Here is a 27,214-nt window from a genome sequence, read left to right on the forward strand (position 1 = left end):
CCTGTGTTCGCCACTAACACCTTTGTATTCTCTAAGCTGTCCTGTATCAATCTATTGTTCCAATGTTATATCTTGCACCACGATAAACTGTTTTATCACACAACTTGTCTCCATTTCCATTGTGTAATGCCATTTAAATGATAGAGATTTAACATTTGGAAACAAGTGTATGTTTGTTTTTCTGTTTAGCTCTAGCTTAACCTGTTCTCTTAATTCGCTGCATTTAAAGCTGTCAAAATCTTCTCTCCTCCCCTTGGCGGCTTAACAGAGGATAGCAGTGCCTTGTACTGTGTAACCTTCCGAAGTGTGACTACTGTATCTATGCATCACCGCAGCCAATTTTCACAATGCCAGGTTGAGAAAGAGAATGTAAACAAAGAGGTAGGATATGAGGCTCGGCACATGAGCAATTGCCAGGAATTGCAAAGTATAAAAAGGAGGAAGAAGAAGCAGCAGTAGCAGCAGAAACAAGTTACTTGTACATGACTATCAGGATGAAGCTGCTCATCGTATGTGCTGGGCTCCTCAGCCTCACCTGTCCTTCCAGGGCTGATTCCGTCTGCTGTGAGTAACAAGACACCTGAGGATGAGTGGTGAGATTGAGCCATCCTTGGCCTCAGAGCAAAGCTATCTAATATGTCTTCTCTTTATTCTACAGCTGTTCCAAACACACAGAAGTCTTATGTCACAGCTTTGGCACTGAACATGGCAAGAAGTGTGGGGCCATGCGTTACTCCAGACCCCAGTGTTCTATTGGCATTGAACATAGGAAATGTCCCAGACTCCTTTGCCCGAGAGACGCTAATTAAACTGCTGAGAGAAGACAGTGTCCATAAAGTAACTGAAAGTAAGTCCATTTCTTGGACCTTGTCCCCTGAAAATAATTAGAAATTTTCTTTGAACTATTTAAATAGAACATAGGGGGTCATTCCGAGTTGATCGCTAGCTGCTTTCGGTCGCTGCGCAGCGATTAGGCAAAAAAAGGCACTTCTGCACATGCGTATGCGGCACAATGCACACGCGCGTCATACTATTACAACGACCGATGTAGTTTCACACAAGGTCTAGTGAAGCTTTTCAGTCGCACTGCTGACCGCAGAGTGATTGACATGAAGTGGGCGTTTCTGGGTGTCAACTGCCCATTTTCAGGGAGTGTTTGGAATAACGCAGGCGTGGCAGGAAAAATGCAGGCGTGGCTAGCCAAACGCAGGGCGTGTTCATGACGTCAAAACAGGAACTGAATAGTCTGAAGTGATCGCAAGCGCTGAGTAGGTCTGAAGCTACTCTGAACCTGCACAAAATAATTTTGTAGCCGCTCTGCGATCCTTTCGTTCGCACTTCTGCTAAGCTAAAATACGCTCCCAGTAGGAGGCGGCATAGCGTTTGCACGGCTGCTAAAAACAGCTAGCGAGCGATCAACTCGGAATGACCCCCATAGTTCCATTTTTGTTTTTATTTAAACACTGTATTATAACAAAAATTTGATGTTATTTCAAAATGTAATATTTCATTTGCGAGCAAGGCACTACTTTATTTTATTCCTCTATCATATTAGTGCATTTTATTTTAGTTTGCTTTTATTGCCACAACAGGTTGCTAATTAATCTCCCTATATACAGTAGCAACATATGCAGTTGCAATGTACTAAAGGGGGTCATTGTATGAAACAATACATTTAAAAAGACTAGATCTAGTAAATTGCAATTCTCAGTTGTACTGAGTTGTGGCCAACATCAAAGAAATATTTCAGAGCTTTCTTCTAACGCACTCCAAAATCTACCTTACAGTAGTTTATACTTTATATATTTCTCAGACGTGTTTAACCTGAGACGATGTTTTGCAACATGTAAATTCCTTGCGGCTCTCCGAGGTTATGTAAGAGATGAGTTTGTGTGCGAGCCTTGCATATATTCAGGTATTAGTCACGAAATGTATTTTGCAGTAACCATTTAAGAGCTGATTCAAGTACTGCAGGACATCATTGCAGATTTCCTGGAGTTTGCTCTTGTAGAATTACCATAAGTATGTTTCAACTGGGTATTCTACTAGAAACCCCCCAAAACAATGAACATGGAAAAATGGACTGATTGTGGCAATGGGAATGAATCACAAACTTTACCATATACCATGTATCACAAGGGATCCGGTCTGAAGATCGACACTGTCTAGGTCGACAATGTTCAGGTCGACCACTATAGGTCGACAGTCACTAGGTCGACAGGGTTGGAAGGTCGACATGTGCTAGGTCGACTGGTCAAAAGGTCGAGATGAGTTTTTCAAAAAAATTTCATACTTAACGATCGATGTGGACTACGATTGGAACAGTAACCTGTGCTGAGCGAAGCGGTAGCGGAGCGAGGCACCTTGCCCGAAGCATGGCGAGCGAAGCGATCCATGCGAGGGGACACGGTGCACTAATTGGGCTTCCCGGTCACTGTACTGAGAAAACGACACACAAAAAAACACCTCATGTCGACCTTTTGACCTGTCGACCTTCCAACCCTGTCGACCTAGTGACTGTCGACCTATAGTGGTCGACCTAATCATTGTCGACCTAGACACTGTCGATCTAATGATCCACACCTGTATCACAATTAGACAGACTGGTTCTAACTCAAAAATCAGCTTCAGAAGTGTCCAAAAGAAACACTGATTGTTCTTTTTCTCTGTGCTGCACGTTTCTTTATGTAGCATAGCCAGCATGTAAAGTGTAACACCCATTTCACACCATTGCTTCAACCTGGGTTATTGCCGGGTTAACCCGTGGCTTGGTGTGAAAGGATCACCCCCCAAAAAAACTTGGCTCAAGTGACCCAGAATCCAACCTGAAGCGACCTGGGTTTGACACGGAATGACCTGGGTTTCAGGGCAGTGTGAATGGGTTCCGTTGAGACTGTTTAAAGAGCTGGATCTCTGGCGCTTGGAGATGATGTCATCTCCAAATGCCGGCAGAGGCGAATAACAATAAGCCAGGGATTTTGGTTTGAAAGGGGTATTAGGTTAGGAGCAATTAACATGCTGTCTCCCTTGCAAACAGTTGGACAGAGGACTACAGGTGTTGTTTTTTAATTCGCTACATGCCTAATGCAGTTTGCAGAATATATTTTAAAGTATAATAACTGAATAAAACACTACCACTCTTGATACATGTACTAAGGGGAAACAAGTTTCCCTTAGCAGAAATTCAGATCCTGAATATAGAATAATAAAATCACAATATTTAGTTAAATAAATATTTTCAAATACTCAGAAAAAGTAGCTAATTTCAGGTCTGAAGGAAATGAATGAGGATATAGTGATTTTGTGAAATTACCTTTTGGAGAAAAGCATTAAAGCAGTGATTCCCAAATTAGGTGCCACAGTGCATTTGCAGGGGTGTATCGGGTTGGTGGTCCACTCCAAAATCAAATTATGTATGGTCAATGTAATAGACAAAACCAGTGCAGCAGGCTGCCAAACATAAACAACCCACAACGTAACAGAACCAAATAATGACAATTAAGCACAATATACTTAATTTAATATTATTTGTTGAGTATTTCAATAAGAAAGTTTTGGCCTAGTGATGCTGTGAAAAAATATGCTGATACTTTAGGGTGCCATGGTTCAAGAAAGTATGGGTACCCCTGCATTAAAGCTTTATCCCCATACATTTACAATGTTGAGGGATATTTCTTTAAGACCACCTGAGTGCTTCCGTTGGATTTGCTGTATTATTTTCTCTTTTGACACCGTGGCATGAATGCTGTGAGAAGAGGGTGCCAGTCTACTGGACTTTGCTATATATATATATATATATATATATATATATATATATATATATATGTATATATTTTAGCCAAAGGGCAACTCTTATATCCCTTTCAGGCCACCAGCAATAACCCAGGTTATTGCACGTGAATGCGCACCAACACGGGTTGCAGCGCAGTCTGAAAGCGGGTTTCAACTCAGGTAGCAACCAGGATTGGGTGCAGTGTGAATGAGTAAGCCGGGTTTATGCAGACCGGGACCCGTTCACACTATAGGAAGAGTTTGCGCTTGGAGATTGTCATCTCCAAGCTCCGCCTCCACACCTGACACAATGTCGTCATTGACCCGACAACAAGCCGGGTCGGGGGCCGCCAGTCTGAAAGCTGTCTCAGCCGGGTCGCACAGGGGATGTACCCATGTACCAATCCCGGATGCGACCCGGCATTAGCAGTCTGAAGGGGTTATAAGAAACTCTGTCTCTATTAATAATTGAGAATAGATTTAACTTTAGCAGACATGAAAAACAAAATAATATTCTCAGTGATCCAAAATACATCAACAAGTAACAAAAGAACCTCTGGTTAATAATACTATAGTAATAAACATGATCCCTGTGGTTTTTCTTTTAGTGGTTGAATAGTGTACTGCAACAAATATAAACGCGTAGACTACAACTCCAGAAGATCTTACGTCAAGCTCATAAGGAAATGTTGGTTTATATAATAGCCAGAATTTATTAGCTCATACTATCACTTCCTATAAGGAAGAATATCTTCATGTAACAAACTAATAGATTTTTATGTCTCTGCACCACTCCTTTTAGATCAACCTTTTACCTCAGGGAAAGTTGCGCTTTATGTTCTAGCACTTCGTTCTTCATGTTCTGACCCCACCAAAATTTATAGTTCTGGAGAAAACATCAACCTTGTACATCTCCTAGAGACCAAGACTAATGAAGAGTTGCACTGTATTGGTGAGTGTATGTCAGTACTTTTTATTATACTCACAAATGTATTTTCCTGGTTCTTTTCACATTTTTCCAGTATTGTTTTGCTTTTGCAGTTACAATCCCCTCTCCATGTACATAGTAACCCGTCTAACATGCATGCCCCTGATTTATGTGACTTTTATGAGACGCATTTCAAAATAGTTGGGAGCTGTTCCATCAGTCTGCGATGTTGGATTGGTGGCATAGACTGTAACTTCCTGTTTACAGTACAGGTCATTATGGGTGCAACCAAAACTTCTTGTAGACTCTCCTAACAGGCAACATTACATTTCAGGATACTAGGCACGGATGGCCATCAACCATTGATGATTATCACCCCACAAAGCCATGCACCCACATCTGATTGGCCCACTTGCCAGTGAGTAGTAGAGCAAGGATGGCCATCAGTGGATGAAACCATCTATGATTCCTAGTCTATGGTTTCATATTAGCCATGTTAACAGCTGTCAACAGCATAGATGGTTAACCCACTGATGACCATGCCTAGTAGGAGAGAGAGCATCTTGGAAATGTGGGAGGTACCTAGTGTTGGGACCCACCAATATAGTTAAATGAAGCAAGATTTGTACACCATGGTTGAATTATGTTTAAATAATTCCCTTGTAAAAATGTCTGTCCTGATTTCTTAACAAATTACAAAATCGGCTAATTGCATGAACTTCCTGGAAAAGTTTAACCCAAAACAAATAAAAAGGAACAAGTGGTCGGGATTATTATCACGTTTCAAACCGGAACCCATCAGTTTAAAACACAAAATAGTAGGCTACAGATTATTCATTGTCACTAGGATCTGAAATCAGTAAAGGATCATTACATTGTAGCGTCTATGCATGGATATGTTGTGGTAGTGTGTACTCCAATGCATCTACTGTACTCGGCTTTGGATCAAACAGACAGATGTAGTTCAATCTCATCCCAGGATACAATATATGGGTGAGTTGGAAAGCCGGAGCCCTCCCGTGTGTGTGACTGCTAATGTGATAACAATGAGACAAGTGTAGTACAGGTGAGGCAGGTAGAGTAGAGTGGTGCACCTACTGTACCTGTCATCTTCTTCATTTTGGAACCAGGACATCTTCTGAGTGCGAACAGATTGGAATGCAGTTATTTACAGAGTCACTGTATACAGTCTTGGGATAAATATATTATTTCTTCAGAGTTTCTCTTATCAGGCTCTTCTTTTCTATGCTGACTTGTCAGAAGAGCTAGCACTCACCTCACTTCTCTCATCCAGCTTTGTGGCTATATGTAAACTGATTTTGTGTTTCTCTCTTTATACGCTATAGATCTCACATGATTTTTTCTTTTCGCTCACGCTCAACATCTAATACTTACTGTACTTAAGGGGAGGTGTATCAAATCTTGGAGAGATAAAATTACAGAAGCTGATTAGTTGGCATTAGCAACTTCTCCACTCTTAAATATTTCACAAATCCCCTCCCCCTTAGATTGGTTCAGCTGTGCTGTTAGTCGTCATTATCTCATAGTTGTAACATCGTCTGCAATATCACGCAACTTGTCTCTGTATACATAATATGTTGAGAACTGACATGATTGCAGAGTGAACAGGTGTGTGGTAGTTCCAATGGAATGTTCCAGAATGGATAGTCACCCTCCTTACAGTTATGGTACATACATAAAAGAGAGACATGACATCAATAGCCAGAGGGTGACAAAGTTGGTATGCACCATCAGTGGAATGAATGTGAATATCCTCCTCTGAATACTCCTTCGGGGTTCCCGTACACCTGTACATTCAGGTTCCATCAGCAAACATTGGTGTTAAGACTGTCCAAAGCGACTGGGTCACTTACCATAGGCAAGTGCACTTCACGCAGTCGGCTATACCCACTTTTCTTCTTGCAGTGTTCACACTGTGTCTTATTGTTTTCTTTAATTGCATATATTTAATCACTGATTAAGCATGATCAACTCAACAAGGCCTATAAATGAATATTTCTCCTATTCAATCCTTCCCTGACTAGAGCTTCATTGTTCACAGCTAAAACCAACATAGAAGTAAGGAGTCAATGTGGACTCAAGCAGTTGAGGATGGAGAAGTTTCCCACAGCATCCAATCAACTTGGTGTAGCAGTTATCAAGTACATGCTATAAAATGATAGGTAGAAGCTGATTGGTGCTATGGACAATTCTCCACTCTTTTCAAAGTCTGATACCAGTGCCAGTCAGCTCCAGCTTACTATTCCCAGTGTGCCAGAAAGGGCCTCCAGAATCTATGTGTTCCCATTGGTGTTCATTGAAGTTCAGTGTAGGAATAAGTAGGAATTCCACTAACTGAACATTTGAACTGTTTACAGCAAACACTCAGTCTCCACGAACCACCTGGTACCAGGTCGCACTTGATGTCCTAGCATTGTGTGTGATGTCCAATCCTTCAGCGATTACAGCTGCAAAGGCTTTGGCTGAAGCTACTTCTATAAGCCCGCCTGGTCTCACAGGATCTGTAGGTGAGTATCTTACTGTATAGTCTGCAAGCCGAACCATGAAATGTAATGAGGACCTTCCACTACTGTTTAGTTGATGTGTTGTGAGTAATGTGGAGTACAGTACATGGAACCTAGTTCACTAAAATACTTAATTGCAGTTCATTTCATAACAAATAAATACATACCTGTCACTCTGTTCAGAAATGATAACCCCATATTTGCAAATCTTGGTGAATCTGCTGGAATAATATAATGCTGCTGTTCATCTGATTTTGTTTCTTTGGCTTCCACCCCCATAGGGCAGTTCCCTATGTCTATTGTTAGAAATCCTATGGGGTCTATATATACTAAGCCTTGGAGAGAGATAAAGTGAACGGAGATAAAGTACCAGCCAACCAGCTCCTAACTGACATTTTTCAAACACAGCCTGTAACATGGCAGCTGATTGGCTGGTACTTTTCTCCATTTACTTTATCTCTCTCCAATGGTGGAGCCTATGGATGCAGCGATACAGTGTATGGACACTGAAAGTGGGAATCTCAGACCTTACACATTTTGACGCACAGATAAACATACGAGAAGGACTTTATATTGACATCTGCATAAAGGACCTAGGGGGTAATTCAGAGTTGATCGCAGCAGCAAATTTGTTAGCAGTTGGGCAAAACCAAGGGGGTGATTCAGAGTTGATCGTAGCTGTGCTAAATTTAGCACAATTCATACTTGCCTACCCTCCCGGAATGGCCGGGAGGCTCCCGAAAAACGGGTGACCCTCCCGGCCCCCCGGAAGAGCAGGCAAGTCTCCCGATTTACGGGGGTCACCCCCTGCCCGCCGCCCACTTAACGAGTAAAGTGGGAGGTCCGGGCAGGTGATGACGCGATTCTTGTTGAATCGCGTCATCGTAACCACGCCCCCTGCTGTATAATGCCGGTAATCGCGGCATTACACAGCGGGGGCGTGGCTTAAATGATGCAGCCAGAAGCCACGCCCCGTTCCGCCTCTGGCCCGCCCCCGTTCCGCCTCTGGCCTGCCCCCTGACACGTCACCTCATTGCCCGCCCCTTCCCTGCTGAGCCGACGGGCTGCCCAGAAGTCGGCAACTATGGCACAATTACGATCAGGCACACTAACATGCGGGGGGATGCCCAGCACAGGGCTAGCCCACCCCGCCTGTCAGTCCCTACCCTGTCGCAGAAGTACAAAAGCATCGCACAGCGGCGATGCTTTTGTACTTCAGTAGTAGTTCCCGGCCAGTGCAGCTCCTGTCCGGGAGCTACTCGTCGCTGCCTGGGTGCAGCGGCTCTGTGTGACGCCACGCAGCCGCGGCAGCCCGCCCCCGCCATGGTCTGGACACGCCTGCGTTGACTGGACCGCGCCCCTTAAATGGCGGCTTAACGCCACCGTCCCGCCCCATCTCACCCAGCAACCGCCTCTGCCTGTCAATCAGGCAGAGGCGGTCGCTAGCTAGTGCGCCGACGATGCATGCACAGTTCAGGCCTGATCGCTGCTGTGCGAACACGCACAGCACCGATCAGTTCTGAATTAGCCCCCATGTGCACTGCAGGGGGGGCTGATATAACACGTGCAGAGAGAGTTAGATTTGGGTGTGGTGTGTTCAATCTGAAATTTAAATTGCAGTGTAAAAATAAAGCAGCAAGTATTTACCCTGCACAGAGACTAAATAACCCACCCGAATCTAACTCTTTCTGCACATGTTATATCTGCCTCCCCTGCAGTGCACATGGTTTTGCCCATCTGCTACCAAATTTGCTGCTACGATCAACTCTGAATTACCCCCAAAGTCACAGATGGACGACCTCCAATAAATGCAGCTGCGGGCGCTTGTGTGCCTACCTCTGATTGAGGCCATTAGTCATTGACTAAGATTATCAGTAAGCCAGGATACATGCTCACTTCCCAGACTGATGACAAAACTGATCTCATGGAATCATGGGGGTGATTCCAAGTTAATCGTAGTCCTGCAAGAGGGCTGCGATCATGACCATAGACATGCGAGGGGACACCCAGCACAGAGCTATCCCGCACAGAAGTGCAAAAGCAACGCACAGCGGTGATGCTTTTGCACCTTAGGAGTAGCTCCCGGTCAGCGCAGCTTTAGCGTGCCTGCCGGGAGCTACTTGTTGCTCCCCAGCCCGCAGCGGCTGCGTTTGACGTCACACAGCCGCTGCGGCCCGCCCCCCTCACGGTCTGGCCACGCCTGCGTTGGCCGGACCGCACCGCGAAACGGTGGCCAGGCGCCGCCGTTCCGCCCCCCCTCCCAGCGACCGCCTCTGCCTGTCAATCAGGCAGAGGCGATCGTAGCGCAGCACCAGCCTTCGGCCGTCTGCAATGCGCCGGCGCAGTTCTGTCCCGATCGCACTGCTGTGATAAACTGCAGCGTGCGATCGGGTCAGAATGACCCCCCATATTAGGCAGCATCCGGAACTCCAGCTGCAGGTATTACACATCCCAGCATTACTTGCCACAGTTTCGCTTTTAGGACATAAAAAATGATTGGATGCTGGGATGTGTAGTTGCACAGCAGCTGGAGTGCTTTCTCTGTGTGTTAAAAATTCACAGTGTGGCGTTGATCTTTTTCCTTTTCCACATGGTGGATTTAAGGGAAGTATTTATATAGTGGACTATAGAAATGTATTTTATTTGGTGACGGTAGTGCTGACCTTATTACACCTTTTAGAGTAACTCTGTTTTAGCCTAAATGCATTATAGAGGCTGGTAGCGAGGTCTGGTGACCTGATTAATGGGGTTTCTTGTAGGAGAGAAATGGTCTGGTAAAGCGCACAGTGCGCATATTGGCCCTCATTCCGAGTTGATCGGTCGCAAGGCGAATTTAGCAGAGTTACACACGCTAAGCCGCCGCCTACTGGGAGTGTATCTTAGCATCTTAAAATTGCGACCGATGTATTCGCAATATTGCGATCACAAACTACTTAGCAGTTTTAGAGTAGCTCCACACTTACTCTGCCTGTGCGATAAGTTCAGTGCTTGTCGTTCCTGGTTTGACGTCACAAACACACCCAGCGTTCGCCCAACCACTCCCCCGTTTCTCCGGCCACTCCTGCGTTTTTTCCGGAAACGGTAGCGTTTTCAGCCACACGCCCATAAAACGCCGTGTTTCCGCCCAGTAACACCCATTTCCTGTCAATCACATTACGATCGCCGGAGCGATGAAAAAGCCGTGAGTAAAAATACTTTCTTCATAGCAAAGATACTTGGCGCAGTCGCAGTGCGAATATTGCGCATGCGCACTAAGCGGAATTTCACTGCGATGCGATGAAAAATACCGAGCGAACGACTCGGAATGAGGGCCATTGATATGACATGTCAAAGGCAGCTGAGCCATTGGTACTGCATGCATCTTGATACATGCTATACCATTAAAAGTAAAAAATAAAAAAAATAAAATGTAAGAAAATATAGATGAAAACATTGACGTTTGATAGCAAAAAAAGAGATAAACTGAAATAAAAAAGACACACCTTCACTTTAATATGACCCACATGCAGTATATAATCTAAAAGATCCAATAAGTACACACACTCTAAACATGTTTATTCTGGCTGTTGCTCAGCCGCACCCGCTTTTGATGGTGTTTTAAAAAAGTTACTATCAAACACGGTAAAATATCAGTAAAATATTTATCTGCATCCCCAAGATTTGGTGAATTTGTGAAAATATTGTTGAATTGACCTTTATTTTACTGAACATACTTAAGTGTTCAAAGTAACGTTACTGAATGTTTCCCCCCCGCATTCTCCCCAATAACTCTGTGCTGACAGATACAGCAGCTGTGGCAGTAATGGGACTGACCTGTGTGCTGCAGATGGACAATGTGCCCTCTAAGACAGTTAAGTTAGTGAAGAGCTCTCTGTCTATACTGCTGGACCTGATCCTAAATGCACAGAACAATGGACTAATCGGGAACATCTACAGCACTGGACTGGCTGGCCAGGTATTGAAACCCTCTTGCTCATTTATATGGTGTTAGTGATTGCCAGATGGTACCCCAATGGTTCTCTGTCACAGGTGTTGTCATAGCTATGGAAAGGAGAGATCCTCTTGCTCCAAGAATCGGATAACCAGATTCAATATGTCCAGAAAGGTTCTGCACATGTCAGTCCTTACTGTTATTCCCCATAAGGTCTTTGGATTATATAGCTTTACATGAATGGAAGTTTATAAGATACCTCTTCATACTTACCTACTTTTGATTTCTCCTGGAGTGGAGACGCTGCAGCAGGGCCGGTTCTAGACCTTGTGGGGCCCAGGGTGAAAATTTCCTTTGGCCCCCCCTCCACACACACACACACACACACAGGTAAAACAGAGTTTGTGCGCGTGGGAAAAAAATAGGGGCGTGGTTTCATAGGGAAGGGGTGTGTCCACAGTTGTGCCCCCAGTAGTTGTGCCCCCTGTAGCTGTGCCCCCAGTAGTTGTGCCCCCAGTAGCTGTGCCTCCAGTAGCTGTGCCTCCAGTAGCTGTGCCTCCAGTAATTGGTGCCTCAAGTAGATTTGCCCCCAGTAGTTGTGCCCCCAGTAGATTTGACCTCAGTAGTTGTGCCCCCTGTAGCTGTGCCCCCAGTAGTTGTGCCCCATGTAGCTGTGCCCCCTTTAGCTGTGTCCCCAGTAGTTGTGCCCCCTGTAGCTATGTCCCCAGTAGTTATGCCCCATGTAGTAGCGCCGCTTACAAACACACACACAGACAGAAAAAAAAAACAATACTCACCAGCCGCGCTCCTGCTTCCGGACTGCTGCTGCCACTGCTACTCCGTCTCTGGCCGCCGCCGTTTCACGACGTCTCTCCCATAGCAGCGCCACACAGACACTAGAGGTCAATTATGACCTCTAGCGTCTGACAATGGCGCAGACTGAAGTGTGCGCCCTCATAGCCCACGGCGCCTGCTGCAGCCGGGGAATGGGGAGCGGGATGCGGATGCCGGGTGTAGGTGGGCGGCGGGCGCCTGCGGGGTGACTGCGGCCGCGCCTGTGGGCTGCAGCACCGCAGGTGCTCACCCTGCTTGCCCGTGCCTAGATCTGCTCCTGTGCTGCAGGGAACTTGTAGGGGCGGGGGAGGGCTCTGACATCATCAAGCCCCACTTCGGAAAAAAGCAGCGATTCACGAGTCCGCGGAAGGGGGCAGGGCTAAAAGGATGCAGTTTGCTGCATTTTAGTCCCTCCTCCACCCCAAGGAGCCACACATGCTGGAGATATGCCTACTTTTCGGGAGGTGCGGAGGGCTACCCCAGAAAATCATGAGCCTCCTGCAACTTCCGGGAAAGTAGGCAAGTATGCACCTCTTGCTTTTCTGGTCATGTAGGAAGATAACATGTACCGGCACATTACAGAAAACAATAGGAGACTAAGGGGGAGATTTATAAAATCTTGGAGGGAGATTAAGTGGAGAAGTTTCTGTAGCAACCAATTAGTTGAGGTATGGGCAAGTTCTCCATTGTTTATCTCTCCAAGAATTGATAAAACACTTTCTATATTCTCCTCTGCTGACCTTTGCTTTTGATGCCAGTTACAAACTGCTAACTTTTCATGTCTATCTTTTTTCTCTGTAATATGTTGGCACTTCTCTTTCACCTGAGTGTCAGAGATGTCATTTACTCTGGTTCCTATCTCTCAAATACCTGACTGAATAACTACGATTTTATCCAGTAAAGTGAATGATTAGAGGTCTTGGGGAAACAGGCCCCCTTGAGATTCTCTGATCCTGTTCGTGACATCAAATAGATGTAATATTGAGGTGGGGAGCCTACTCCCCTTGATTACTGAGGGGCGTCCCCCCTCCTATTACTTTCCTGGGAAGGGCACTGGAGATAAAAGGGGAGCTTACCCAAATGCAGAGTTCTGGCAGTGGAAGGGCTACAGGGGCAGAATCTAGCAGCGGATGGGTTACATGAGGGTATCAGAGTCTCACCACTGGCTCCAGCTCTTCCGCCACTTACGCACTGGTCCCGTGTTCGGCGCCACCCGGGTTGCAATGCACCGCTCCAGGGCTACACCCTTGCGTAGGAGTCTGCTCTCCAGTCTTCTCTGGTTTTCAGTCACGTCGTCATGGGAGTCTTCTCCCACCACCAGGGGTCCTTGCTGGGGTCTTTTCAGCTGGGGTCGTCCTCCATGGTGCCTGTGTGCCCATCATTGGCCAGCGCTGTTCCTCCGCAATTTCCAGTCAGAGAGGGGTCTTCCATGGGGTGCTGGTTCCTCGTTTCCAGCACTGCTGCTGCTCCTCGGTGAACAGGCTTCCACAGGCACTCCGGCAGTCAGGCAGTGATATGGGCGGCTGTCTTCCATGCCGGGGGGTCCTTTACCCCAGGGCTGTACTAGCTACCAGTGACGTGCGGTGGGGTGAGGCAGGTGAGGCAGAGCCTTTCCTGTCATACTAACGTTTGTGCCACAGTTTTGGCTGTATAAAGTATATGAAAAATACAAAGAATATGTTTGAAATATGTTATTTGCATTATTCTAATAATTTTTATAGCCAAAACTCTGGAGTAAAAAGTCTATGGCAGGTATCTCTGATTAAAACTAACCAAATATCCAGGAGTTTATACTACTGCACCTGTGTATAATGCCCAGATGCACCCTTTAGCTCATATATTGCATGTAAATCTGGCTCTGGTGCTAGCCAGTGCCTCCTGAGCCATTTAGCTCACCGCACGTCCCTGCTAGTTACTCCTGCGCTGCTCCCGATGTCTGTCTCTCCAGGCTCCTCCGGCCGCGGTCCACCTGGCGCTTCCCACTGCAGTCTCCTGGCCTCCCAGGTGCGGCTCCTCATTCCAGGACGCTCTGATGATCTTCTTGTCAGGTGAGCGGTTCTCGGCACAGCTCTGGCCTCTTCAAGGCTGTCTCTCCGGTGCATTTTTCCCATTCCTCTGGGGACTCCCTTCCCCGCGCTATGGTCCTCCATTAATCGGTCCTGGCTCTCCTGGACCACCCCCGTCCTCGCCGGTCACTGGCTGCACGGGCCCCAGTAACAGCCCTCCCCCAGACCACTCTGCCCTACAACCCAGGGGGCCCGATCAGCTGGGGGACAGTTTCCCAGGCTTTCCTGCTGCTGGCCAGAGGGGTGACACTTAGGGTACTGTGGTGCCAAACTTCCCTGTCCAAAGCTGACAGGGTCAAGTGAAGTTCAGCCTTTGTACTGCCAAGGCTGTATGTGAGGCAGCAGTGCTATTGGGTTAAAAATAAAAACAAACGGCGGTCTTTTTTAAATAACAATGGAGGCATTACAACTTGCTACATTATAAAGAAATGTCTACCCGAGTATGGCCCTCATTCCGAGTTGTTCGCTCGCTAGCTGCTTTTAGCAGCAGTGCACACGCTAGGCCGCCGCCCTCTGGGAGTGTACCTTAGCTTAGCAGAATAGCGAACAAAAGATTAGCAGTTCTGCTATTAAATATTTCCCTGCAGTTTCTGAGTAGCTCCAGACCTACTCCTAGATTGCGATCACCTCAGTCCGTTTAGTTCTTGGTTTGATGTCACAAACACGCCCTGCGTCCGGCCAGCCACTCCCCCATTTCTCCAGCCACTCCTGCGTTTTTGCCTGGCACGCCTGTGTTTTTTAGCACACTCCCGGAAAACGCTCAGTTACCACCCAGAAACACCCCTTTCCTGTCAATCATTCACCGATCAGCAGAGCGACTGAAAAGCGTCGCTCGGCCCTGTGTAAAATTGCATAGTTTTTTGTGAAAGTAATTAGCGCGTGCGGCCTGCGGCCCATACGCATGCGCAGAACTGCCGGTTTTTAGCCTGATCGCAATTCTGCTAAAAACGGCAGCGAGCGAACAACTCGGAATGACCCCCTATGTAAGAACTTACTGTTCTCATCGCTGCTATTAGCCTTATTCTACTAAACTGGAGATCCCCTCATACAATGTCCATATACTGTAGCAATGACTGGACCAGGTAGAAAAATATTAGATGCCTTGAACGGGTTCGGTATGAAATACCAGTGGTCAGGATGCCGGCAGTCACATGACCGACAGTCGCATCCTGGCATTGAAAATCCCGACATTGAAGGGGGTAAGTATTTTTACCCTCCCCTATTCCAACCTAAACCGTCAGGGGGTGGTGACTAGGGCTAATCTTCTGGGGGTGGTGGCTAGGGCTAATCTTCTGGGGGTGGTGGCTAGTGCTAACCCTCTGGGGGTGGTGGCTAGAGCTAAACCTCTGGGGGTTGCTGCTAGGACTAACCCTCTGGGGGTGGCGGCTAGGGCTACCCCCCACCCCCCCCGTAGTGCCTAACCCTAACCCCCAAACCCCCCTCCCTGGGCCCTAATCTAACCTTGATACTTACCATTGGGATGTTGGCTGTCGGTGTTCCGGCGCCGGTTTCCTGAGTGGTGTTGGCATCGATCACATGACCACCGGCATCCCGACCATCGGCCCTTGAATAGTACCAGGAATTACAGATAATCACCTCAACTATTATTCTATATGGTCATGTTTTTAAATTCTTACACATATAGGGCATTGATAGATTAATAGATAAAATGGGACAAGAGTCCTCAGTGGAGTTTTGTGCCAAGATCTGGAATGCGATACTATCTGGAGCTAGGGCACAGTGGCCAACGCTGTCTTTAGATGGCATTGTCCAATAGAAGCCTAAGGGCTTCCTTTCATCTGAGAGGGATCCCTCCCAGCATCCCCTGCGCAGCGCGTGCCATTTTGCATATGCACATTAGGGCTCCTGGTTCATAATTCCGGAAGTCCTTCTATCTCAGAGGACAGCTCTTATAGGGAGACTATTTCTAGGTACATACCAGCATTAGTAACACTGGTATCTACCCAATTATTGGCAGGATGCATCACATCCATGATGCAATGTGTAGTAAATCCCACTCTGAATGTCCTGTTGCAGTCATACATGCAGAGTAAAGTCTTACCCCAGATAAAACTGACTGCAAGCAAGGATCCCCTTTTACCCTTCCCATCCTTCTGACTCATCCCCTTCCCAATGCATTGGATAACTAGATCATTGTTTCCCGACTGCCCCTCCCCTCTCGGTGCTGATCCATACTCATTCATTCTCCTGTGTTATGTGTATCTCAAAGCATATGTGTACTTTACTTATTAGTAATGTAGACTTTATTTCTATGCACGTATTGTGCCTTGTACTGTGTTTTCTCTGCTGTCAACATTTTATTTAGAGATGAGCGGGTTCGGTTTCTCTGAATCCGAACCCGCCAGAACTTCATGTTTTTTTTCACGGGTCCGAGCGACTCGGATCTTCCCGCCTTGCTCGGTTAACCCGAGCGCGCCCGAACGTCATCATGACGCTGTCGGATTCTCGCGAGGCTCGGATTCTATCGCGAGACTCGGATTCTATATAAGGAGCCACGCGTCGCCGCCATTTTCACACGTGCATTGAGATTGATAGGGAGAGGACGTGGCTGGCGTCCTCTCCGTTTAGAATTAGAATAGATTAGAGAGACACTTGATTTACTAATTTTGGGGAGCATTAGGAGTACTCAGTAGTGTACAGTGCAGAGTTTTGCTGATAGTGACCAGTGACCACCACTTTTATTTATAATCCGTTCTCTGCCTGAAAAAAGCGATACACAGCACACAGTGACTCAGTCACATACCATATCTGTGTGCACTGCTCAGGCTCAGGCCAGTGTGCTGCATCATCTATTATCTATATATAATATTATATATATATCTGTCTGACTGCTCAGCTCACACAGCTTATAATTGTGGGGGAGACTGGGGAGCACTACTGCAGTGCCAGTTATAGGTTATAGCAGGAGCCAGGAGTACATAATATAATCCGTTCTCTGCCTGAAAAAAGCGATACACAGCACACAGTGACTCAGTCACATACCATATCTGTGTGCACTGCTCAGGCTCAGGCCAGTGTGCTGCATCATCTATTATCTATATATAATATTATATATATCTGTCTGACTGCTCAGCTCACACAGCTTATAATTGTGGGGGAGACTGGGGAGCACTACTGCAGTGCCAGTTATAGGTTATAGCAGGAGCCAGGAGTACATAATATATTATATAGTGAGTGACCACCAGACACACAGTGCAGTTTATTTAATATATCCGTTCTCTGCCTGAAAAAAGCGATACACACAGTGACTCAGTCAGTCACATACCATATCTGTGTGCACTGCTCAGGCTCAGGCCAGTGTGCTGCATCATCTATATATATTATATATCTGTCTGACTGCTCAGCTCACACAGCTTATAATTGTGGGGGAGACTGGGGAGCACTACTGCAGTGCCAGTTATAGGTTATAGCAGGAGCCAGGAGTACATAATATTATATTAAAATTAAACAGTGCACACTTTTGCTGCAGGAGTGCCACTGCCAGTGTGACTAGTGACCAGTGACCTGACCACCAGTATATAATATTAGTAGTATACTATCTCTTTATCAACCAGTCTATATTAGCAGCAGACACAGTACAGTGCGGTAGTTCACGGCTGTGGCTACCTCTGTGTCGGCACTCGGCAGCCCGTCCATAATTGTATATACCACCTAACCGTGTTTTTTTTTTCTTTCTTTATACATACATACTAGTTACGAGTATACTATCTCTTTATCAACCAGTCTATATATTAGCAGCAGACACAGTACAGTGCGGTAGTTCACGGCTGTGGCTACCTCTGTGTCGGCACTCGGCAGCCCGTCCATAATTGTATATACCACCTAACCGTGGTTTTTTTTTCTTTCTTTATACATACATACTAGTTACGAGTATACTATCTCTTTATCAACCAGTCTATATATTAGCAGCAGACACAGTACAGTGCGGTAGTTCACGGCTGTGGCTACCTCTGTGTCGGCACTCGGCAGCCCGTCCATAATTGTATATACCACCTAACCGTGGTTTTTTTTTCATTCTTTATACATACATACTAGTTACGAGTATACTATCTCTTTATCAACCAGTCTATATTAGCAGCAGACACAGTACAGTGCGGTAGTTCACGGCTGTGGCTACCTCTGTGTCGGCACTCGGCAGCCCGTCCATAATTGTATATACCACCTAACCGTGGTTTTTTTTTCTTTCTTTATACATACATACTAGTTACGAGTATACTATCTCTTTATCAACCAGTCTATATATTAGCAGCAGACACAGTACAGTGCGGTAGTTCACGGCTGTGGCTACCTCTGTGTCGGCACTCGGCAGCCCGTCCATAATTGTATATACCACCTAACCGTGTTTTTTTTTTCTTTCTTTATACATACATACTAGTTACGAGTATACTATCTCTTTATCAACCAGTCTATATATTAGCAGCAGACACAGTACAGTGCGGTAGTTCACGGCTGTGGCTACCTCTGTGTCGGCACTCGGCAGCCCGTCCATAATTGTATATACCACCTAACCGTGGTTTTTTTTTCTTTCTTTATACATACATACTAGTTACGAGTATACTATCTCTTTATCAACCAGTCTATATATTAGCAGCAGACACAGTACAGTGCGGTAGTTCACGGCTGTGGCTACCTCTGTGTCGGCACTCGGCAGCCCGTCCATAATTGTATATACCACCTAACCGTGGTTTTTTTTTCATTCTTTATACATACATACTAGTTACGAGTATACTATCTCTTTATCAACCAGTCTATATTAGCAGCAGACACAGTACAGTGCGGTAGTTCACGGCTGTGGCTACCTCTGTGTCGGCACTCGGCAGCCCGTCCATAATTGTATATACCACCTAACCGTGGTTTTTTTTTCTTTCTTTATACATACATACTAGTTACGAGTATACTATCTCTTTATCAACCAGTCTATATATTAGCAGCAGACACAGTACAGTGCGGTAGTTCACGGCTGTGGCTACCTCTGTGTCGGCACTCGGCAGCCCGTCCATAATTGTATATACCACCTAACCGTGGTTTTTTTTTTCTTTCTTTATACATACATACTAGTTACGAGTATACTATCTCTTTATCAACCAGTCTATATATTAGCAGCAGACACAGTACAGTGCGGTAATTCACGGCTGTGGCTACCTCTGTGTCGGCACTCGGCAGCCCGTCCATAATTGTATACTAGTATCCAATCCATCCATCTCCATTGTTTACCTGAGGTGCCTTTTAGTTGTGCCTATTAAAATATGGAGAACAAAAATGTTGAGGTTCCAAAATTAGGGAAAGATCAAGATCCACTTCCACCTCGTGCTGAAGCTGCTGCCACTAGTCATGGCCGAGACGATGAAATGCCAGCAACGTCGTCTGCCAAGGCCGATGCCCAATGGCATAGTACAGAGCATGTCAAAACCAAAACACCAAATATCAGTAAAAAAAGGACTCCAAAACCTAAAATAAAATTGTCGGAGGAGAAGCGTAAACTTGCCAATATGCCATTTACCACACGGAGTGGCAAGGAACGGCTGAGGCCCTGGCCTATGTTCATGGCTAGTGGTTCAGCTTCACATGAGGATGGAAGCACTCAGCCTCTCGCTAGAAAACTGAAAAGACTCAAGCTGGCAAAAGCACCGCAAAGAACTGTGCGTTCTTTGAAATCCCAAATCCACAAGGAGAGTCCAATTGTGTCGGTTGCGATGCCTGACCTTCCCAACACTGGACGTGAAGAGCATGCGCCTTCCACCATTTGCAGCCCCCTGCAAGTGCTGGAAGGAGCACCCGCAGTCCAGTTCCTGATAGTCAGATTGAAGATGTCAGTGTTGAAGTACACCAGGATGAGGAGGATATGGGTGTTGCTGGCGCTGGGGAGGAAATTGACCAGGAGGATTCTGATGGTGAGGTGGTTTGTTTAAGTCAGGCACCCGGGGAGACACCTGTTGTCCGTGGGAGGAATATGGCCGTTGACATGCCAGGTGAAAATACCAAAAAAATCAGCTCTTCGGTGTGGAGGTATTTCACCAGAAATGCGGACAACAGGTGTCAAGCCGTGTGTTCCCTTTGTCAAGCTGTAATAAGTAGGGGTAAGGACGTTAACCACCTCGGAACATCCTCCCTTATACGTCACCTGCAGCGCATTCATAATAAGTCAGTGACAAGTTCAAAAACTTTGGGTGACAGCGGAAGCAGTCCACTGACCAGTAAATCCCTTCCTCTTGTAACCAAGCTCACGCAAACCACCCCACCAACTCCCTCAGTGTCAATTTCCTCCTTCCCCAGGAATGCCAATAGTCCTGCAGGCCATGTCACTGGCAATTCTGACGAGTCCTCTCCTGCCTGGGATTCCTCCGATGCATCCTTGCGTGTAACGCCTACTGCTGCTGGCGCTGCTGTTGTTGCCGCTGGGAGTCGATGGTCATCCCAGAGGGGAAGTCGTAAGCCCACTTGTACTACTTCCAGTAAGCAATTGACTGTTCAACAGTCCTTTGCGAGGAAGATGAAATATCACAGCAGTCATCCTACTGCAAAGCGGATAACTGAGTCCTTGACAACTATGTTGGTGTTAGACGTGCGTCCGGTATCCGCCGTTAGTTCACAGGGAACTAGACAATTTATTGAGGCAGTGTGCCCCCGTTACCAAATACCATCTAGGTTCCACTTCTCTAGGCAGGCGATACCGAGAATGTACACGGACGTCAGAAAAAGACTCACCAGTGTCCTAAAAAATGCAGTTGTACCCAATGTCCACTTAACCACGGACATGTGGACAAGTGGAGCAGGGCAGGGTCAGGACTATATGACTGTGACAGCCCACTGGGTAGATGTATGGACTCCCGCCGCAAGAACAGCAGCGGCGGCACCAGTAGCAGCATCTCGCAAACGCCAACTCTTTCCTAGGCAGGCTACGCTTTGTATCACCGCTTTCCAGAATACGCACACAGCTGAAAACCTCTTACGGCAACTGAGGAAGATCATCGCGGAATGGCTTACCCCAATTGGACTCTCCTGTGGATTTGTGGCATCGGACAACGCCAGCAATATTGTGTGTGCATTAAATATGGGCAAATTCCAGCACGTCCCATGTTTTGCACATACCTTGAATTTGGTGGTGCAGAATTTTTAAAAAAACGACAGGGGCGTGCAAGAGATGCTGTCGGTGGCCAGAAAAATTGCGGGACACTTTCGGCGTACAGGCACCACGTACAGAAGACTGGAGCACCACCAAAAACTACTGAACCTGCCCTGCCATCATCTGAAGCAAGAAGTGGTAACGAGGTGGAATTCAACCCTCTATATGCTTCAGAGGTTGGAGGAGCAGCAAAAGGCCATTCAAGCCTATACAATTGAGCACGATATAGTAGGTGGAATGCACCTGTCTCAAGTGCAGTGGAGAATGATTTCAACGTTGTGCAAGGTTCTGATGCCCTTTGAACTTGCCACACGTGAAGTCAGTTCAGATACTGCCAGCCTGAGTCAGGTCATTCCCCTCATCAGGCTTTTGCAGAAGAAGCTGGAGGCATTGAAGGAGGAGCTAAAAGGGAGCGATTCCGCTAGGCATGTGGGACTTGTGGATGCAGCCCTTAATTCGCTTAACAAGGATTCACGGGTGGTCAATCTGTTGAAATCAGAGCACTACATTTTGGCCACCGTGCTCGATCCTAGATTTAAAGCCTACCTTGGATCTCTCTTTCCGGCAGACACAGGTCTGCTGGGGTTGAAAGACCTGCTGGTGACAAAATTGTCAAGTCAAGCGGAACGCGACCTGTCAACATCTCCTCCTTCACATTCTCCCGCAACTGGGGGTGCGAGGAAAAGGCTCAGAATTCCGAGCCCACCCGCTGGCGGTGATGCAGGGCAGTCTGGAGCGACTGCTGATGCTGACATCTGGTCCGGACTGAAGGACCTGACAACGATTACGGACATGTCGTCTACTGTCACTGCATATGATTCTCTCAACATTGATAGAATGGTGGAGGATTATATGAGTGACCGCATCCAAGTAGGCACGTCACACAGTCCGTACTTATACTGGCAGGAAAAAGAGGCAATTTGGAGGCCCTTGCACAAACTGGCTTTATTCTACCTAAGTTGCCCTCCCACAAGTGTGTACTCCGAAAGAGTGTTTAGTGCCGCCGCTCACCTTGTCAGCAATCGGCGTACGAGGTTACATCCAGAAAATGTGGAGAAGATGATGTTCATTAAAATGAATTATAATCAATTCCTCCGCGGAGACATTGACCAGCAGCAATTGCCTCCACAAAGTACACAGGGAGCTGAGATGGTGGATTCCAGTGGGGACGAATTGATAATCTGTGAGGAGGGGGATGTACACGGTGATATATCGGAGGGTGAAGATGAGGTGGACATCTTGCCTCTGTAGAGCCAGTTTGTGCAAGGAGAGATTAATTGCTTCTTTTTTGGGGGGGGTCCAAACCAACCCGTCATATCAGTCACAGTCGTGTGGCAGACCCTGTCACTGAAATGATGGGTTGGTTAAAGTGTGCATGTCCTGTTTTGTTTATACAACATAAGGGTGGGTGGGAGGGCCCAAGGACAATTCCATCTTGCACCTCTTTTTTCTTTTCTTTTTCTTTGCATCATGTGCTGATTGGGGAGGGTTTTTTGGAAGGGACATCCTGCGTGACACTGCAGTGCCACTCCTAGATGGGCCCGGTGTTTGTGTCGGCCACTAGGGTCGCTAATCTTACTCACACAGTCAGCTACCTCATTGCGCCTCTTTTTTTCTTTGCGTCATGTGCTGTTTGGGGAGGGTTTTTTGGAAGGGACATCCTGCGTGACACTGCAGTGCCACTCCTAGATGGGCCCGGTGTTTGTGTCGGCCACTAGGGTCGCTTATCTTACTCACACAGCGACCTCGGTGCAAATTTTAGGACTAAAAATAATATTGTGAGGTGTGAGGTATTCAGAATAGACTGAAAATGAGTGTAAATTATGGTTTTTGAGGTTAATAATACTTTGGGATCAAAATGACCCCCAAATTCTATGATTTAAGCTGTTTTTTAGTGTTTTTGGAAAAAAACACCCGAATCCAAAACACACCCGAATCCGACAAAAAAAATTCGGTGAGGTTTTGCCAAAACGCGTTCGAACCCAAAACACGGCCGCGGAACCGAACCCAAAACCAAAACACAAAACCCGAAAAATTTCAGGCGCTCATCTCTAATTTTATTATAATATAGCAATCAAAATATCTGTCAACACATTCTAACAGATCTCAGATGGTGTAGTGATGTGTAATGATCATTATTATATGTTTTGCATATTAATATGGTAAATGTTACTGTTTTTCTAGGCTCTGACAGCTGCCCAGCCTTACTACTCCGTATCCTCCTGGAATTGTTCCAGAACAATAAGTACAGTCATAGACCTGATACCAGAGGGGAAATTCTCCATTCCCATATCTGCTGCGCAGGTCCTGCCCCTCCTCTGGGGTAAAAGTTATCTTTCCGTGAAAGGGATGCCGTGCCCAGCTGACAATGGTGAGAGCCTTCCTTACACACACACACACACATGGTACCAGGGGCAGACTATCTGAGATGTTACTATGGTGCCATGCAAGGCTGGGAATCTGATCTCAGGAAAGTTGGTTATAGCACAGAGCACGTAGATGTTTCTTAAGAAAAACAAAAACGTGTTATTCAGTGCATGGCCTGTAATGTTATATTCCTTTTTGCATTTGCTATCTTTAGTTTACACTACAGTATGTTGTCTGTTTAGTGAATCTTGGGGTAAATGTATTATTGTTCATGTTTCGGCCGTCATGTATATATGACCCACTCCACCAACGGATTGCGGTGAAGCGGGACCACATATCGTCGGAATGTATTGTACTTGTTGCAGCCGATGTGGGAGAGCTTTAAATCACCTGTCTGGTGATGTGCGCTTTCCCACTAGTCCTTTTCTACACTGTAGTTCCCACTTAGTCCCCACCGCACAATACCGCCAACAAGTCTCCATCTCACATGCATGCTTCCTCTTGCAGGTCGCTGAGGGGCAGATTTATTAAGCCTGGTGAAGTGATAAAGTGGAATGTGATAACGCACCAACCAATCAGCTTCTAACTTCCATGTTACAGGCTGGGTTTGAAAAATGACAGGAGCTGACTGGCTGGAGCGTTATCATCTTCCACTTTATCACTTCACCATGCTTAATAAATCTGCCCCTGAGTCTCTATGGAGGACCTCCTGGCCGCCGCAGCCAGGGATAGAGCTTTCCCTGATGTGGTGACTGGGCAACGATAGCTGCAGGTGTTGGAGCGTTCGGTGCAACTGACCATTCATATATTGCCATGCATATCGCCCCTGTCATTTCCATACCCTCCAACATGACCCATTTTATTAGGTACAATATGCTCTGTTCCTGGACTTTAAGTGGTGGCTCCGGAGGTGGAGCTGCAGTATAGTTCAAAATTCAAATAGGGGAGCCACACCAACTGCCACCCCAAACACTGCCAGACATAGCCGGCCAGGACTCACTGGCAGTTGGTGTGGCTCCCCTATTTGAATTTTGGACTGTGCTGCAGCCCCACCTCCATAACTGCCACTGGCAAGAAAGTCCAGGAACAGAGCATTTTGTACCTAATGGAGTGGGTCATGTTGGAGGATGTGCATTTCACGCACTTCTCCGCATTCATACATGGGGGAGAAGCAGTGTCGGCGTATATAACGTGCGCTGATACCGCTTCTCCCCCATATCGGCAGTTCATACATCTACTGTAGTGGCTGCTGCGGCTGCCGGGCTCCAAGCTGCATGGGAGATCTGGAACATGCCCATTGGAGCCGGCTGGGAGGAAAGTCACAGCGCAGCAGCACTAGGCTGGTGTGCTGTGGGATTTGACAGGGATTGCCGGAGGGGGGAGTTTTCACTCTTCCACTCCGGTATCTGAGATGTTAATATAGCTCGTCGCTACTGCATCTACTTTGCCTTGGTAAAGAGGCGAAGCAGGAAGAGAAATTCTCGCACAATCTGTGCCAAGACAATACATCTCCCCCTTTGTGCAATCATGATGTTTAGTCAAAAAAATTTTGTGTTTCACATTCTACAAACTGCATACCTCCCAACATCCACGGGAGGCAAATTGGGACCCTCACGGCGCCAAAGAGGGTGTGACCTGTGGGAAAATCGGGACAGTTGGGATATATGAAACTGTGTGTGCATATAAAATCCCAAGTGTCCTGAAGAAGTCTTCTCCATATTCAAGGAAGCAGCCAACACTAGAAAAAAACTTGTTGAACTTTTTCCAGGAAAAATAACCCCCCAAAACACATGGTGGTGGGGTGTTTAATGAATGCCTATAAGCAGGGACAGATTAAGAGGTCTATTTATTAGAATTATTTTTACTAAAATAATGTGAAACACCCTTTTTCACATTATTTTAGTATCACCTGAATGTATTAAAGGGCATTTGGAGCAGTTTTCATGAAAAACAGCTCCAAACCCTTTAATTCCCTTTTTTTTAGTAACCCACATCCCATTCCCCATACTTACAATGGGAAATGTGATGTGGGCGAATTTACAAAAAAACATAAAATGTGAAAAATACCGCAGTGTGCCCTGTGATAAACTCAGGCTGGTGAGTTCACAGGGCAGCACTGCGATAATGTGGCATTTGCCCAGCTTTCTCTGCCCCTGGCAGAGAAAGATGAGCAGGGACCCGGCAGAGTGATCAGCTATGTGTGTCCGATGGACACACAAGCTGATCACAGTGTAAAAAAACAAAAGAAAAAACAAACGAAAAAACCCCCCCATACTCACCAGTCCAGGGAGCCGGTGTCCGCTGCTCCGGTGAGCGCTGCCGGGCGCCGGGTCCCCCATGTGCTGCAAAGTGACCCCGGTGCAGTAAAGTGACGCTGCAAAGTGGCGGCGCACTTTACAGCACCGGAGGTCACCGCAGCGCACAGGATCCGGCACCGGGCAGCCCAGCACGAACAGCGCGGACCGGCTCCTTGGACTGGTGAGTATATTGATCTTCTGGGGGGGAAGGTCTGCGGCGCGCAGTGGTAGTCGCAACAGGGGGGGTCGACTGGGCGGCGGCGATGTCGGCGGGGGCAGCGCATGTGCAGCAGGACATCGGGGTATTTGTTCTGAAAAATACCCCGATGCTGCTGCGGAGTATCATTGCAGGGACAGAGCTTGACCGCAAGCTCTGTCCCTGCATGCGATAATTGATACATCCCTGCGATGCAGTCAATTATCGCAGTGCGAGTTGGGGCGATTTTATCACCTGTCATCCGCATCCTGGATGCGGATGGTGATAAATAGGCCCCTAAGGGAGGGCCCATGTGCAGGCTCTGTGTGAGCCCTCTCCTTTCTGGCAGCATCTGCAGCGCTGTAGACTTGTCTACTGTGCATGTGCAGGACTCGGTGCCATGTTCCCGATGATGTATTAACTGCACATGCACAAATCACTGGGAAAATGGCTACCTTGCCATTTTCTTGGTGATTTCTGTATGCAGCTCCGGCCACAACGGGACTCCAGAGAGTGAGTATAATTATAATGGTGCAAGGCGTGCGATAGGGGCAAGTGCACCGAACACCCTGCACCCATTATAGATATGCCAATGCCTATAGGCTTCCCAGGCTTGGTGGATGGTGGATCTAAAGTCCACTAAATACAAGAATACTGACATACAATGCACTAAGTCTGATGTTCACAAGGACAAAAAATATACTTATTAGCAGGTGTCCACAGGACTCATGTAATGTCATATATAGATCCAAGACACATGCGAGAAAACAAATTAAAACACAATAGTGTAATATTGTTATACACAGTTCATGGTTATCAGCATCCAGTGAATATAGAGGGAGTCAGTGTTTTTATAGGCAAATTCTGTCCACCAGACGTGCTTCCCACTGAGGCTGTATAGATGACACCACGTGTAATAGTTTATAAAAAACAATGCTTACATATTGATTACATGTAAGCCGGCATATCCACATAAAGGTTTCTTTTCCATGTCACACTACCTTAATCTTCAGCCCCGCAATGTATGGAAGTCTCACAATGGGGATTAAAAACAACTCATTTATTATGTATAGCAGAACAAAACAAAAAGATTGGGAAGTATATAAAATACCAGTTTATATGGTCTGAATGTCATAGTCACAAAGTCACCAGTAT

The 27,214-nt window shown here is 46.5% G+C and overlaps 1 protein-coding gene across 1 annotated transcript in view; it reads left to right on the forward strand.

Moving 5' to 3' along the window:
- The first annotated feature begins 268 nt into the window (after window positions 1-268).
- The window catches only part of LOC135054932 (cobalamin binding intrinsic factor-like), a 36,197-nt gene continuing 9,251 nt past the window's right edge, over window positions 269-27,214 (forward strand). The window contains exons 1-6 of the mRNA XM_063958425.1: window positions 269-564; window positions 659-847; window positions 4,574-4,723; window positions 7,078-7,227; window positions 11,007-11,179; window positions 23,384-23,570. Of these exons, the coding sequence (XP_063814495.1) occupies window positions 483-564; window positions 659-847; window positions 4,574-4,723; window positions 7,078-7,227; window positions 11,007-11,179; window positions 23,384-23,570 (931 nt within the window). The 5' untranslated portion in view covers window positions 269-482. The remainder of the gene's footprint in view (window positions 565-658; window positions 848-4,573; window positions 4,724-7,077; window positions 7,228-11,006; window positions 11,180-23,383; window positions 23,571-27,214) is intronic.

This window comes from Pseudophryne corroboree, chromosome 3 (assembly GCF_028390025.1).
Source record: "Pseudophryne corroboree isolate aPseCor3 chromosome 3, aPseCor3.hap2, whole genome shotgun sequence".
Classification (NCBI taxonomy): Eukaryota; Metazoa; Chordata; class Amphibia; order Anura; family Myobatrachidae; genus Pseudophryne; species Pseudophryne corroboree.